At 40.0% G+C, this 16,951-nt stretch overlaps 1 protein-coding gene across 1 annotated transcript in view; it reads left to right on the top strand.

The window, feature by feature from the left end:
- Positions 1-302: 302 nt before the first annotated feature.
- pou6f2 (POU class 6 homeobox 2) overlaps positions 303-16,951 on the top strand; it is a 62,035-nt gene continuing 45,386 nt past the window's right edge. The window contains exons 1-2 of the mRNA XM_034214162.1: positions 303-504; positions 14,193-14,290. Coding sequence (XP_034070053.1) covers positions 333-504; positions 14,193-14,290 — 270 coding nt within the window. The 5' untranslated portion in view covers positions 303-332. The remainder of the gene's footprint in view (positions 505-14,192; positions 14,291-16,951) is intronic.

A 16,951-nucleotide genomic window follows, 5' to 3' on the forward strand; every position in this document is an offset into this window, starting at 1 on the left:
CCTTGGAGACGGATGTAGGACAGTTTTAGGACTGCAGGGTATAATGGTAACGCCACACGATCCGTAACCGTTCTTCACCAGGCAGCAGCCGGCAGTATCAGCGGGGTAGCACCAGCCTCAGATAAAAGAGAGAGCTGGAGAGGGAGCGAGCGAGAGAGAGAGGGAGAGTGATGAGTGAGCGATAGAAAGGAGAAGCTGGGTAGAGAGAGAGTGAGACATAGAGAAGGAGCCGTTGAGGGTGAGACGCCAAAGCACATCTAACCAGGAGTGTTTTCTCTTTTTTTTCCTCCTCCCTGTTTCCCACCTGGGCTCCCAGCTCCCTCCAGGTCCCGATGATTACAGGGCAGCTGAGCAAGCCGCTGCTCTCCCTGCGCAGCGACATGAGCGCAGCAGAACTCCGGGTGGACGACAAAGCGGCCACCCCAGACAGCGATCTGAACGACGAGCCCCTGCTCCTGCCCTCCGAGGCCACGGACAGAGAGGGCACTCCAAACAAGCTGTACGGTATGTCGGCTCACGTCTGTTTCCTCTATTTCATAAAGTGTCTGTCTGAGGTCTGGTGCTGAGAGCAGAGAGCTTCCAGTGCTGGGACAGGTGTCAGCAGTGTCACGCAGCAAACTAACTTTCAGTGCAAGGACCAAATCGATGTTCGGCTCCCTCAAAGATTGGATATCTGTTTTGGGAAATTGTATTTTGTGTATTAAGATGTTTCATGTACTTTCAGCCTTCAGATTCTCCGATAGGGCAGTTCCTTCTTGTAGGGGACAGTTAGAAGTGTAGTGACAGTAATGCGGAAGATGCAGTACATTTGTATTGCACTCTCTGTCTTTAATATAGGATACACTGCATGCTTTATTACTGTTGCATATTTTGTGGCAGGAGCTCTGCATGGCCCTTCTGTATATTAAAAGTATTTAAAAGTTTAAACTGACAATTAAAAGTCAGATTGGACCTGTCAGGAAAATGTGCGTTCACCCCCCCGCCCCTCCCCCCTCACAACCCTGATTGTGTGCGGTAATATCGTTTCCTTTTTTGTTAATTCCAATGGAGAAAATATTATGTTTGTTGTAATGTTTGAATTAATAACAACTTATGCTGATACAGAATAACTTAGTGCTGCTGAGTGAAATTAAAACCTATCATTTATGTTTCTATCATCAGATGTATTATCATTTTATACTTTTTTAAATTGCAAGGACTTTTCAGTTTATTATCTCATTTTTGGTCTAAATGTTCAGTTTCAAATGATCTTCAAAATTAGCCAAATAAAAATAATCATCAAGGCTCATTATTTTTGTATTTAGCTCATTAAGATGACACTTTTTTTTTGGTTTTCTTTAAATTAATTATTACGTGGTCTGGACAAATGAAATCCCTGAACCTCATTATTTAGCAAAAAAGCATCATTGTATAAATTACCATTTTACTAAATGTATAAATTATTTTAATTTATACATTTGCTAAGATTTGTAAATATATGATAATGTAACTCTATAGTTTTACTGAGAGGAGAAAGTCAGAGAGATAATAATAATAATCATTACCATTATAAATGATAAGAAATCATTTAAAACTGAAAAGTAGGAAATAGGAATCATTTGCAGTGCAGTAACAGCAGATTAAAACAATGTGTCCCTGATGGATACATTTTACAATTGTATCTCCACTTAACAAATTCATTCCAAAACTCTTTTTAATTTCTTGAACACAGTAAGAGGATTTGAAGAGACCATTCTACATTTTTGCAAATTAAATGTAAATATTTTAATTATTTGTTTTTCATTAGGATGCATGGTGACACAAATCCCTCTCTCATTGCTTTAGATGCTAGTTTTTGTTTTGTACATTTATACAAACTATCTTGTCACTTCAGCTTGTCTGTTTTTCATTTTCTGAAAGTGTAACTGTGTGTTTATTTGTGTTGTGCAAGTAAGAGTGTGTAAGAGTGTGCAACTCTGGCATATACTTGTGTTATTCATTTATACTGCAGCAAACAGTGCATACTTTCAGTTGTTCTCCATTTCAATGGGAGTTGTTAATAGAATACGGTGTGTGTGTGTGTGTGTGTGTGTGTGTGTGTGTGTGTGTGTGTGTGTGTGTGTGTGTGTGTGTGTGTGTGGTGTGTGTGTGTGTGTGTGTGTGTGTGTGTGGTGTGTGTGTGTGTGTGTGTGTGTGTGTGTGTGTGTGTGTGTGTTGTGTGTGTGTGTGTGTGTGTGTGTGGTTGTGTGTGTGTGTGTGTGTGTGTGTGTGTGTGTGTGTGTGTGTGTCCTGGGAAGTGGCAGAGTATAGTTCCTATAGCTTTGCTGAACTTTGGTGATCGCAATAAAATAAGGATTTAGGCAAGGGAAAGCAAAATATAGCAAATCAGCGAGAGTTCAGCTGTCTTTTAAATCCTTTTTTCAAGAATAACCCGAGGCAATGTACTGCAGGATCTAAACAAGGGCAATGTACTGCAGGATTTGTCTCAGAAGTCTTGCAATTTGCTTTAATAAGCATCAAGTCTCTCTCTCCTTCTTTCTTCATTTCTGATCAGTCTCTATCCGAGTCCTCTCCTGCTGCTTTCTTGTTACTTTCTGCTTCTCTTTTCCAATTGCACACACACTTAAATGTTGTTAAATGCTTTAATATTCATTTAAATGTGCAGCTTTTTCGGTTTTATTAAATCGTATTGTCAATAAGAAGTCATTTAGGGAAACAGTGGGTATTACATTTGATCTATAATAGGATGTTGTCCTTATTTCGTGCTTCTGTGATGGCCTGTGTGATGGCTGGTTGCATCCTCTCCTGTGAGAGTTTTTCGGGGGAGATGGTTTCTCTCTGGCCGGTGGCTGAGCCCCGGGCGGTGCCATCGGCAGGTTTGATTTGGGAAGCGTTGCCCACATGACCTGTCAGACAGAGAGAAAGGCTGGGCGGATGTGGAGACGTAGCACAGTCGTGTCTTTTGCTGGGGGATATAAGAGGGAAGAATGAGAGAGGGTGGGGGTGGGAGGAAAGAGACTCAGCAGTTTTCAATACATTTCCTTAAATGCTATCAGACAGAAGGGAATGGTTTGCTGATATAGATAGTCACACATGTATTTTTTACTCATTTTGGAATCTGGTTAGTAATCTTTTTTAATATTTATTTGAAGATTGTGTGAACCTTTTGGACATTTTAACTGAATTACATTACCTACTGATTGAAGTCTGTAAAACCTCTCTAAAACCAATAAAGTGTAACACATGTGGCCATAAAGGTAAACGTATCCTGATTATTGACATTTTGAAGATGTTCACGTAAACACAAGCAGTTAACTCTCATGGTCATTAGGAGATTATATTATAAGTTTTCAATGTTGCAACATGAATGCCACATATATAAAAAAACAACCGTGAACTGAGCCTTTAAACTAAAGGCCTTTCATTATTCACTGGTTTTCTTTATGTGGTTCAAAACTGCGAAGAAGCCACCATATTACGTTTCTTTCCCCTTTACTTGCAAGAATATTGTGTAACCTCAGTTTTAGAGTATCCAAAAAACCTTGTTCGTCTTTACTGCTTTTATTTAGCGTAACCTCTCTGATACAGTGCTCCAATTTAATGACAGACATTTTCACAAAGACATACTCTCACCCAGGCACACAGCAACAGCACACACACTTAACAGTTTCAATGAAACAAGTCATGTTTTCAAGGAAATGCAAATGAGACCGAATTTGCTCCTCTAGAATTCAAGTATTACTGTATCAAACAATGAAGACATAACAACGAGGATTTTGAATGCAGTAAAACTGAACCCATCTTTACTACTTAGTTTAATAACATGCACACACACATTAATACACAGTGTATGATTGACATAGTTGTATGTTTAGCCTGTAAGTAAGTCTCCTGCTGATACTGCTAATTGGTTTTATACTCCCTTAATAAATATGCAAACACTTTTGTCGCTGGGGTTTTTTGTTACAAAAAGTGTAATAAAAAAAATGCAAGTTGTACCTTAATGTACTCACTAGGGCTGCAGCTATCTATTAGTAATGTATTAATAGGGATCAAGTGTTCTATCGATCATTTTAATAAGTAATAAGCACAAAAGAGAAAATAGTACAACTAATAACAACTAAAATAATCTACTTGTGTTTTTCTTAAGTTGTATAAAATATTATCCGGCAAAACTAAACCCATTTTTGCATTTCATTTCCAAATTACATTCTGATTTAGAAGGCTCCAGAGTAACATTTCCTGCCACCGTAGTGAACAATTGCTTTGACATTGAACATGTTTAATCAGCTTTGAACTCTGATATCGCTGCATGTGTACTTTGTGCTGCAATAACATGTGCCATGGTATTGTGGTATTTGTTTTGCTACCTAGAGCGCCCACCACAACTTCTCCTCCCTGCAGAGTTGATGTATGACTTTAGTTTTAGTCCCCTAATACTATGTATAAGAGCTGAGAAGGAGGAGGCAGTCGGAGACAATGACAGTAGCGGTCATGTTTGCCTAGAGTAAATTGTCCACCTTCTACACCCACCACATGCTTACTGCAGTGGTGAAAGGGTCGTTCTCCTAAAAGCTTGCCTGTGCAAATAGTATTCCACTTCAGCTAACAGGGGCTACGAGGCACCACAAACATCCTGCCGCCGTGTATTTATTCCAAGTAGAAGTGGACATTAGGTGGGAAAGCTGTGGTTAGTAGGGCAAGCCATTTTTTTCAAAGGACGGGATGGTGTTGGATGCGTACAGTTTCTGTCTTCTCTTCTCAAGCAAATCTCCCCCTTTCAGACATCAACAGACAAGATAATAAGACACTCAGAGCACAATTCCGTATTATATTCAGCAACCAAAGGCTCATCTCTTGTCAGTTTGCATTTACTCTCCCAAGGATGTGACGCTTCTATCATCATGCTGTCAAAGGGAGCCAGGCTGGAACGACAGGAGCACTCATTTCATACACTTACTGTCTACATGAAATGGTCTGCACTTATTCGGATTCTGCCAAAATGGTGGAACATTTTCACAAAGGTCACCTAGAGATCCCCCTCCCCAAAAGAGCAAAAATGAATCTTTCATTGATTCCTGCTATTGGAGGTCATTCAGAACAAAAAGTCCAAACCAAATGCCACAGCTTCTGAAATGCTGTTCCTATCTTTTATGTATTTCCAGGTCTATTAGGCTTCACTTACAATAAAGTGATATTCATTTTATCTGGACTTGACTGATCACCCACACAGGACTTTGTATGGAGAGTTCTTAGAGACGCATGATTAGAACAGTTGCAGACCTTCTTCCTTTCCTTTTAATAGTGCGTTAAACACATTTTAAAACATTTTTAATTGTTTTTGCATAGTTCTGCTCCAATTGTCACCTTTCTGATATTGTATTTGGCTTGAAAGAAACCAAATTCAGTTTACAGTTTACAAGAGGTCTGTTTTTTGCAATAAAACAGTTTTCTTTTTGGAGATAGCTGAAAAAAAGAAAAGAAAAAGGCGACAGTGGTTAGTCAGCTTCAAGCATATAGAAAATACATCATTTAAGTTTTCATAAGTTTCTTTGCTTCCAAATGGGAACTTGACTTCAAAAGTCACAATATGACTTTGATTAGATTTGACACCATCTTGTATAATTCCTTCTTATTATAAAACTGAAAAATACACTATTTGTGTATATTCATTTTGCATATTTAAATAATAAATGCATACTTCTTTGTATTATCATTATTAGTGTAGATATGGGATAAAACTACTGTCTTACGTGCAAATTCTCACACACACCAAGAGACACACACACACACACACACACACACACACACACACACACACACACACACACACACACACACACACTGCTGGAGGCACACTTTCTTATTATTTTTGTGTAATCAGCTTAGTGGGCAGGATGCATGATGGGATAGGCTGCTTGCTGATGCAAAGAGCCTCGTAATGTTGTGTGGTGAGGTTAAGTAATAAAGTGGCGCAAACGCAGCGCTGAATGGGCCGCGCAGAGTAAATAAGAGAGGATAAAGGAGACCGAGGAGGAACACGTCTCTCCCCAGGAGGTGGATCTCATTATGAAAACAAGCTTAATGCATGTCTGTAAAGTAGGTGTAATACATCTGCTAATGTGCCCGCAGTGCCCATGGCTACAGCAACACAATCGCTGCGTGGCACGGAGGACAGCAAGGATGAGCACAAGGCACACTTCTTGTTTTCAATGTGAACAGCAGTAAAGGTCATCAGGTTTCACGGATGCTTGCTTAGGCAGAAATGACTTTGAGCAAAACAAAGAACTTCCTTATAACTGCCCATATAATTCTCTCTGGTTGGTGTATTCAAAGTTAAGAAGATTATTGTTGCCTTGACTAGAAAGTATTCCAAACAAAAGCACATAACAAGTTCTGTAGGTACATAGCTGTGGCGAAAATAATTCGAATTTCAATATGCATTTATTTTAGCTATACACTGTCTTTAAGTTGGGAATTCATTTTCAGATAAAAACACGGTTTTTTTGTTCAGCATGCGCTCCATAACCAATATCAATAAGCCTTTCATGTAGAGCTAACAAAGAGGCGTCACATCTCCCCTGGCACGGACACGGTTGGTGTTGTTGAGATGTAATTGAAGCTACAAGGGTCACATTTTCGGAATAGAAATTACAATCTTGTCTTTGACTTGTGTGGCGTGAACCAGAGATGCATCCCACAGCCCTTGTGTCCTTCACAAGCCTTTATTATTTATAACGCTCGCTCTTTGAGCAATGACCAGTACTAATGCATAACCTTCTGTCCTTCTGGCTGATTCGCTTCCTTTGAAACCAAAGATTGAGGCAGGAGAAGTGGGTGTATGGTGGATGAGGCAGGGGTGTGGGTGGGTAGAGGAGAGGAGGGGGGGTTGCTAGTATAGGGCAGTGGAAATCCAGGCTATCGAGAAGTTATTATGTTTTTTTCCCTTTATATCTGAGGATGTGGAATAACACTGTGATGATTCTTTCCTCCAGAATAGAGTTATGGGCTTCAAAGCAATACTATTTCCAGACGTCCCTCCTTCTACTATTTGTCTGCTCCACCAGAATAATGTGTTGGGAGGGGTTGTGTGTGATGGGGTGGGCTGGGTGTCTTTTAGCTACATGATTATTTGCTTGTTTCCACCTTTACCCACTGATCTCTGTAAATATCCCTGCAACAGGGGAATACAGTAACAACTAATGCAGGAGCTTTCCCAGATAAACTCATTTCTACATCAAGTCTGATTAGCTTGCAGTGAAAGTAAGATATAGTTGTGTATCACCTGATGGTTTCCTTTAGTGACTGAGCCTGTGCTGCAGCGCGGTTGTGATCCATTGTTATTATACCTCTATGACAGAAGGACCGGGTGAGGAGGGGGGAGAGGTGGAGGCTTTGAGGGGCAAGGGGTAGAAAGTGGGACATAGGCAGCATTAGTGCCGGATAGCCTGGGGGGCCCAGGCTGATGTGTCAGGCATGACATGTGGGTGTCTAGCCCCCAACGCACACACACAAACACACACAAACACACACACACCGCAGTGGACCATCCTCACACCCCACTGGCTACTTTTAAATGTCCGGCAGCTGACCAGACGCAACGCAGGATGGACACAAAGCCAGAAAGATGCTGTTTAAAGTGATTACAGTTGAAAATACTGTGTTGTACTTCAGCTGCGACTATTGATTATTATTCAATTCTGTTTACTATTAAACAATTATTTTCCTAACTCTTTGAAAATATTGCATCTCAACTATTTTCACAATTCTCAATAAAAGGGAAAACAAATATATTTTTGATTTACAACAATGTAAAACAGAAGAAAACCTACATATCCTCAATTAAGCTTGAAAAGGTGATTGTTAGACTTTTTGTCTTAATAAATAACCTCAAATGATGATGTTTTGGGAATTATTGTTATAAATTCATATATAATATATATATATATATATATATATATATATATATATATATATATAATCGATTTAATTATAGTTAAAGATGCCAATGATTTGTTATGGATTTGGGTTTTTTGCTAGGAAATAAACTTCATTTTTTTATCAACTAACTAATTGAGAATCATTTTGACTGTAGGCATAAAAGCCTTGGCTTTCTCCACAGATCAAATATGAGACACTTGAGAGAGGAGAGCCTTTATTCAGCACAGGGTTGCAGGCTGCCGGCAGCAGGATCCTATTTACAGCAAATATCATTGAAGTAATTTAGAAGGAGGAGCACCAGTGAAGCAGGCTTCTCCTAAAAGGCTTACAGCTCTCTAAAGCTAGTCTTCCTCTCAGCGTCCTGCCTTCACTGACGCCTGTAAAAGGATGAGAAATAATTTGGATTGTTATTTGCCTCTTTCAACCCTGAGCTAATCAGGTTGACATTGCTTTGGGAATGAGGAGGACGCTCTATAACAGATGTGCTCATGTGCAAAGTGTCCCAAGTCCCCCCGTGAAGATGCAACACAAAGCCCCCCCCTCCTCTTTCCCTTTCCCTTATCCGTCCTCCTCTCTCCATCACACCATCTTTCCTTCTTGACCTTTGAAATGGGCATTGCCTCACCAATTTACCTCCCTCTGGTCCCTCTCATGCTTGTGCTGCTTCCATCTCCACTCCAGCATCAGGGGAGAGGCAGGTAAGAGCTGGAGCACTCTCACGTCAAAGAGCCTTTTGGTGAAGACCTGTGGCCCCCAAAGAGAGCATAAGTGTCGCAGCACAGGGTCCTTACTGCTTTAAGCATCCTCCGCATGCAGATCCTTCATCCATTCATCAGAAAGTGGCCGCTTACTTTCACAAACTGAAGTGCACTATTTTTGCTTTGTTGTCGAGACATCTATAAAACCATTGCGTCCTCTCTGACTGTCCTTCTTCTTCTGACCTCTGAGTGACACTGCTTGTCGCTTAACAATCACCTCAGAAATAGCCCTAGAACCGCTGAGGTGTAAAATCCTTTCTGTTCGGCACACTCCACGGCACCACCATCTATGTAATTCCTTAACTCCATTATTCCACTTTGTGCCAGAATAATGAATGAGATAGATTTTTTTGTTCTCCCCTGTAAGGTCTCCCTTCTCGCAGGATGAAGAATCAGGCTTTAATGTTAGAGGCCCGCAGAGAGTGCTGTGGCCTCTTCTCCCTCTCGCCCTGAGCTGGCTCTTAATTAAGGAAATGACAGCTCTCCTAGCAGCAGTAGCCATAATGTAGCTAATAGTGTTACAGGCAGCCGCTCAAAAGTCCGTCTCTGGTGGTTTTCTATCCCTAGAAACACTATTGACCTATAGCAGCGTCTCCACCCCGGCCTCTAAACAGAGTATTACTACCCTGCTGGTCCAGAGGGAGCCATCTGACTAAGAGCACCTGGAGTTATTGGCAGCAGATTATGTCCTGTGTTATTGTTGAGGGCTTTGGTGGGAGTAATGAAACACTGAGCTAAATCACTGGTGAGTTTGGCTCTCTTACATTCTACAAGGAGTTAAGTAAATCACTATAAAGCAAACATTTTATGTTATAGTCTTCTTTGCAGCGCCATTGGTTGTTTGTAACATTACTCTTTGGGCTTTAGATAGAGAAGTGTAATGAGCTGTCGCTCTACATTTCTTTCTATCTCAGCTCTCTCTGCAATGCAACATCAACTTTCAAAGTGGTATTAACAAAATCAATGGTCAAACAATCTGGGACAATTGGTTGTGTATTGATGGAATTAAAGCTTATGTATGATGCATTTTTTTCCTTTGTATGTCGGCCCATTCTTTACGCTTGATTAGCTCACAGATCGCTGTCCCACTAACGCTCTGAATCAACAGCGCGACACACATTTGATGATAAAAATGATACTGCTGTTTTTGTGCTATAATTCTCTACTTTAATAGTTCAATTTATTATAATAATTAAGAATGTAATCATCTTATAATCTTCGCTCTTTTTAAATGTGTTCACATGTGAAATTGTTTTCCGTGGATTCAATTTCAGTTGAAAATGATTGACACCATCTTAATAGCAAACACATGCACTCAGCCAGGCATTTTCAAAAGGACCATTATAAAAATGGGGGTTGGCTGTTCATTCTGAATAGCCTGAATCGTTACCAGGCCTCTCTCGTACATTTGACAACTTACATAATGCATTTCCACTAAAATAGCTTAAGTGTTAAAGCTTCTTTTATGGGCAAAAATTGATTCATGAATGCTTTGAGGCAAAAGCTAACATGAACACAAAGCTTTCAATAACAATTTTTTTTCAGACTGTCAATGTATGAAGCGATTGCATTAGACAAGGTGGCATGCTGATTGCTTTATGAAATCCAGGCTAATTGTTTTGTGGTGTAGTCCTTGGGGCACCCTGCATTAAGACCGGCTGAACCAAGTCAAATAAATATGGCTCTTTGCCCCCCCCCCAGCACGCACACACACCGCACAGAGAGACCTTCAGCCTTGTGTGGCATTGAAAGTCGCTCTCCAGTGGCCACTTTAGTGATCAATGAAAGAGAATTTATATAGTGGTGGCGGATATTGGCAATATTCCCATGACATAAGTCACATCAAATGGCACTCTGTGTTCTGTATTAAATATAATAGTTTCACTTGTGTAAAAATGTTTTTTTCATTGAATATAATACATCAGTATGCTTTTTGAATTGATTAGACCTGATTCAAGTCATTCAAGTCATCTTCTCACTTTCAGTATAGGCCTTGAAAAACGTGCGTATCTACATTTAAACTGTTACAACGCCATTTAAACTGCTAAGAAAGATGAAGCCTGAATGTCCCAGATGAATGTAAAGCTGTGTTGAATGTGCATCGCCTGTTCCTTAATCCAATTGGCCTCTTCTTTCATCTCTCCTCACATCAACGCATATATTCATTCCATTTTACTCATTGTATAACCTCTGTATAGAACTTTCTTTTTAGTCAAAGTTTGATCAAGACATTTCCCCCTGTATATTATATTAATCTCCATCTGGAAATCCATGTAATGATCATTTACATTGCATAAGTACATTTAAAGTACACAAAAGAAAAGCAAAACATGTACACAATTCAAGTAATAAAAAAGAATTAAAGACCGACTCCCTGGGCTTTTCTCCTGTCAGCTATTTAATTTAGTTAAAGAAATTACACAAATCCTTTGGGGGTAGATGTGCATGTGTAGTTATTTTTTATCGATTGTTTCGCCCGCGATAAACGTGTTAACGTTACAGATATTTGCAAGGGGATGAAGCTTTCTAAGTTATTGTGAAATGAAGGCATCAAGGAATCGTTATTGAGTAAGTCTCCCACACTTTCTCTCCGATAGAATACATTATTCACAACAAACGTCTTAACTACAGTCATGAGCAATACAGTTTAGAGTCATTGGTAATGTTATAAAGTCTCATCCCTTCATTATAGCTGGATACCTTCATTTAGTTAATTAGCTTTGCTATGATGATAAATAGGTAATTTACTGGCGCAAAAGTTTTCCTGTAGCACTGCTGCATTTATTTCATGTTATCAAAGTGTGGCAAATATCCTTTGAGGTGGTTTAAAAGTGGCTGTTAAACGACATAGAAAGACTGAAAGGCATAACTTAAGTGTGATCACATCCACGGTGAGAACTAACTGCTCAGACTTTACCTGATCAAATCCGGGAAAAAACTAATATTGCCTTCCAATGTTTACCCTATAAAAACAAATGTGAATTTATACAGCAGATTATGATGAAATTGTTCTTTATCTGTCACTTTATATCAACTCTAATCCAGCCACAAAGTCTTTGCTGTATGTTCAGATCTTAATGCCAGATACTGAGTGCACAGGGTGGGGCTAGCGCACACCGGGATCCATAATGGGTGAAATAATTGGTTAAAAGAGACTGGCTTGTCAAAATATCCCCGCGTTGCGAGGTTGATAAGCGAGAGGATGTGGACCTTCATCGTGAAGCAGGGCCAGCAGCCAGAGGTAGAAACCAGCTCGAAAAGCAGGCTCCCCCTGGGCTCTCACATCAGCCATCAAATGCTGGAGGTTTGCCACTCACCAATTATTTGGATTTTATGTAAAGATGAAATGATTTAAGTTGGCGGACGGGAGGTTAAAATGTAATGCTTGAATATACTTGACAGGCAATGAGATCTTTCTGGCAAGGCTTTTCTATAGCCCGCTTTGCATGAAGCTTTTCGAAAAGGACTAGGAAACCACTGCATGCAACGTTTAACAAGAGAACAACGTTTCATTCCTTAAGACACAACTTTTCACTGCTTTATTTTTTGAAAAGCAGGAAATATTCCATTTGGGAAATCGATGGAGATCAGTGGAAATGTGATTACATTTTTTTATTCATTACCAAAATTGTGTGAATCAATGAGGTTTGTGGCCTTCAAACACATTTCCACATAGATAGCAGGACTTCATTTACAAAATGCACTTTTGCTGTTGCATGAAAGAAACTTTAAAATATGTATTATTGACTTGTGAGGGGTTTTGTGTCATATATTTTAAAAGATCATTATTTGTGAATAACCTTTTTGAAAAATGATCATATTAGTGTTTAATAATAAAATAAGCCAATTGTATTATGCCACTGTACATGTTTTACCAGTAGGGGTGTAATACATGTATCTGTAGTTAATAAAGCCATTTTGTTGTTCTTATCTATGATGAAAAGGAGACATTTCTTTTTCTTTTCAAAGAATGGATTAAAAAAGCTTTATCCACCTCATGTGTATTTCCTCTATGTCCCTACACTTGTTTAACACTTCCTGTCTATTTAGCTAAAGTCCTTTTTTTTTTACATATTAATGAAATAATTGAGTTTCTAGAGCTCCTGAAAGCTTCCAAATACTTATTTCTCTGTAACTTGAAATATGACTAAATAGGCGACCATCAATTCAAAGTTACAGTGTGTAGGATTAAGAGCGATACAAGCTGAGATTTAATATAATAATCATAACTATGTTTTCATTTCTTAATAATCACCAGAATTATTTTCCATTTATATAAACCAGCAAATAATACATTTAAGTAAAGAGCTGATTAAGAAATAATGCATTTTTTAAATGTTGTTTAAGCACTTCAAAACAAATACCTTATGTTTTCATCATACAAAGAAATGCCCTTCACGGCCTATTCATGCTCACAAATCAATTAGGACTGGAGATGTAATTCCACTGTATTGACATCCTCTACGAAAAGAAACATGGGTCCTTGTTTGTAATAGCAAATAGTTGTATTTGTTTTCTTCAGCAACTTCACCATCTTATAACAAAAGACATTCCTCCTCTGAACCAACATCTTTTCAACACTGAAATTAGAAGACCTTGTCAGAAAATCATCCACTATGTCTTTGCCATTTTGATTGGATATATGTCCATGTCTATTATAAGTTTGGCACACTCTTGCTTTAGTACGATCTAAGTGTGTATCACATTAAAATATTCCAGCGATTAGTTTCTGTCCTTTTAAATGAATACTCCCAGAAAGTTAAATTAAGTCATTTTCAGTCAGGTGGTATTTCTCTTCTGAACAGTCAGTTTGGTGAAAGGCATTCCGAGAGACATTTACATTTTTCTGACAGTTTTTTCTGCAAGATTTACTCAGAGAGCTTTTGTGTCAACACTGAGGCATCATGCCATCTCGATATCATCGAGGTCAAAGGGTGAGGGTCAAAGAGCCTCTCTGAACTTTTACCAGGATCCACACTCAGTGCTAAGAGAGTCTGTGAGATGGTGATCGGCACGATATCCAATCGGCGGGGTCCTTTGTTTTCCCCGCAGCCATCAGCAAGCTTATTATCATGTCCCCGTCTGCTCCACTCCACTCTGCCCTCATAGCAAACAGGTCTAATTGTGTCTCGTAGCTGCAGGCTCACAGTGGAGGGGGTGGGGGGGAGTGGGTTTAGATGAGTAATACTCGGTGATGTAAATGGCTGAATAATATGGCCCCAGCGTTTGTGGTGGAGCTCTATCTCTCAGCGGTAATCTAGGCCATCGGGGACCCGCCAGTATGCATCATCCCCCATCAATGAGCCTCTCCGCTGGCTGGTCATTTATTCAGCGCTGCAGCGGTTATTGATAAAGCACTTAAGTACAAATTCCCCTCCTTTCCCAACTGCCCTCCTCCGCGTTGTAATATCACAGCGTGGTCTGTGTTGTGTGTTTATCTACTTATATTGTCTGTGTTGATCTAAGGTGCATTCTTTGTTTGTTTGTTTCTCTTTCTGCACGTTGCTCTCCCAGGAGCTTGTGACGGTTCGGTCCAGTCTGACACCAGCAGCAGTCCTTCTGAGCAGAGTCATCTGGGCCATTCCCACCCAGCGTTCTCCATGGGTCAACAGGTGAGTGAGGGCCAAACACAGCACCACACATTTAGTAAAGCCAAAACTCCCTAAATAACTCAAGTTGATATGAGTTGTGTCACCTCTACTATAAATGTTAAGGTTTGCCTCTTGCTTGTTAAGCTTACAGAGGTCTGGAGATATTCCTTTTCCAAATAACCCTGACATAATAAGATGTAGGACAAACAAATCTAAAAAAACTTTTAAAAATGTGCGCTGTTGAAACCAGGATTTTCAAGTAGCAGTTTCAGGTGTTTTTACACAAATCCTGACATATTATTACAGATATAACACATGTTGGAGAAGCTACTCAGATGCAATAATAGCCTATTTTATTATCTCCAGATTGGCTTTTGTTATATGTCTGTTTAAAGTGTCTGGAATCTGGACTTTAAGTCTTAAGTACATCAAAATAACATGTTTTTATTACCTTAAATGACATCCTATTCTACCTGACCGATGACCTTCTAAAAATACTGTGAACAATGTAACGGACTGAAGCAGAGAGCTGCCAGCCTCATCAGGTTTAACCACCTGCTCCTCGCCTAGAGCGCTCAAGAGGGAATGGGAAAAAACATGAAGGCGCAATACTGACATCAGTGAACATTTCAACCACATGTTTTATGCCAAACAAACAATTAAACAAACCCAAATAAGGTTATCATAAAGGCCCCCTGAACAAATAAGGATGAATACATAGAAATATGGTCACATTGTAACGTTATCGTCCCATCCCTAATGGCAGCCGTGATGTGAGTGACTTGATAGTTTCAGTTATGAAATCCTATTTCATTGGTGAGTGTAACACTCTGGAAGACCCTCACAGACACACTGATAGACTGAGGGTCATTTTCAGTTAGAATGTGAAATAGTAAAGTATTTTGTCATCTCACATCAAATGTAATTGAGTGGTGGCACTAATGAGCCGACAATACAGGCCTTGTCATAACAAGCAGGACAGCAAAGAGCCCGAGCCTGCAGCCCTGTTAATAGCTCAATCAGGCATTGTCCTATCTGATTGGATTTATTGGCCTGGTGGCTCTGCGATGTTTAATGAACATTTATCTCATTAGTGTTGCTCAATGTCACCGCTCAACACACACTCAGAGCGTCAGGTTTCCTTTACCGTCTTTAATAAGGCCATTCTCCCTGCACTCAGTGTAACGTACTGTACTGACAGTCAATCCTCATCGGGATAAACAAAAGAGGAAACATGAGAGGAGGAGAGTCATTCAGTTTCGTCGGGCAGGTTTACAGGGTGAGGAATCCCCAGTGAAAGAGTCAATCTGCTGCGAGCGGAGATGAAGAATGAGCTTAATTAAAAGCACTTTTCTGATTACCGACACCCTCGCTGGTGAGAGTCGCAGTTTGTGTAATAGATAAGAAATAAACACTAAAGGAAAGCATCTGCAGCAGGCAGTTACAGTCTGAGCCGCAGCAGGAGCCCTCAACAGTCACCATCTAATATATTAATGCTGTCAGTACAGTCACTGTGAAGCTAACACTTTTCAGAAACAAAGGCGCTCCGCACGACATACCCAATTCTCTTGTTCCAGGATCAATATGTTTTGATAGATTCTCGCTCCAGAGCCGGATATTGTTCGAACAACCATTATCCGATGGTAGTTTACCCAACATGAATCCACCTTCCTTCTGTTCCCCACTTGCAGTTAGGATGACAAAAGTCTGCTATCTGGGTGATTATGGGCAATTTCTCAGTGCCAAAGCTGCCAAGCAGATAGAAGGGCCTATTCTCCCCTGATGGGCAGAGAGGCTGGGTACCGCATCCTGTCCTGAGTGGGGCTGCTTCCCCATCCAGAGCCCAACACACACCCTGTCTGTGGGCCCCTAGGAGACCACTTCTCAACACTCAGCTGTCAGGCCTGCCAAGCACTGTACAACAGCACCTATGGAGAGGAGGAGTGAGATTATCAGGCGAAAAGACAGAAAGTGAGCTGCTTAGAAATCTAGATGAAGGATGCTGGGGATCCTCATAGAAAAGGCGTTTGTTGTGGCTGCAGAACTGAGCTAATTGTGTTCACGCTAAATGTATTATAATATCTCATTTTGATGTTTACTTGCACAGTGTTCTCATGTTGGATGAAGATCATAATCAGTGTTAAGCCGGCACAGCAAACAGCCTAAAGACCAAGATTCTTTGCAAGAAAAAAAGGCTTCTCTTGGCAGCTGCCTGTGTTCCTAACAGCTGCCTGTTTCTCCAAAGCTGCCTGTAATGATAAATAAATCAGGGGCTACATCTGATAATTGCAGAATTGTCTTTTAATGTTATTCCCTTCTATGTGAGGCTGTCTTTGCTGTCAAGCCTGGCAGTCTCATTTTGTTTGACTCAGAGATGAAATGTTCAAAGAGCGTCTTTGATTATATGTTGCTTCGGTTCGAGATTACATTTAGTTTAAAACGCAAGATTAAACATATGTCACTTGCAGCTAACAAACGTCCCGCCTTTGTTATTGTCCTTTGAGGATTCTTTGAGCCTTCAAATTATTAATTCATTTTTAAAGTTAATGGCAAATGTCATTTTGGATGCTCTCAGATGCGTCAGATATTGTCATTTGTTATGCACGGTTGGGTGTATCAAAGCAAATGTTGAGAAAAGAAGAATCCTATATAGTCTGTATGATTACTCCTGCCAACAACAAT

The sequence above is a fragment of the Gymnodraco acuticeps genome, unplaced genomic scaffold (assembly GCF_902827175.1).
Source record: "Gymnodraco acuticeps unplaced genomic scaffold, fGymAcu1.1, whole genome shotgun sequence".
NCBI lineage: Eukaryota > Metazoa > Chordata > Actinopteri > Perciformes > Bathydraconidae > Gymnodraco > Gymnodraco acuticeps.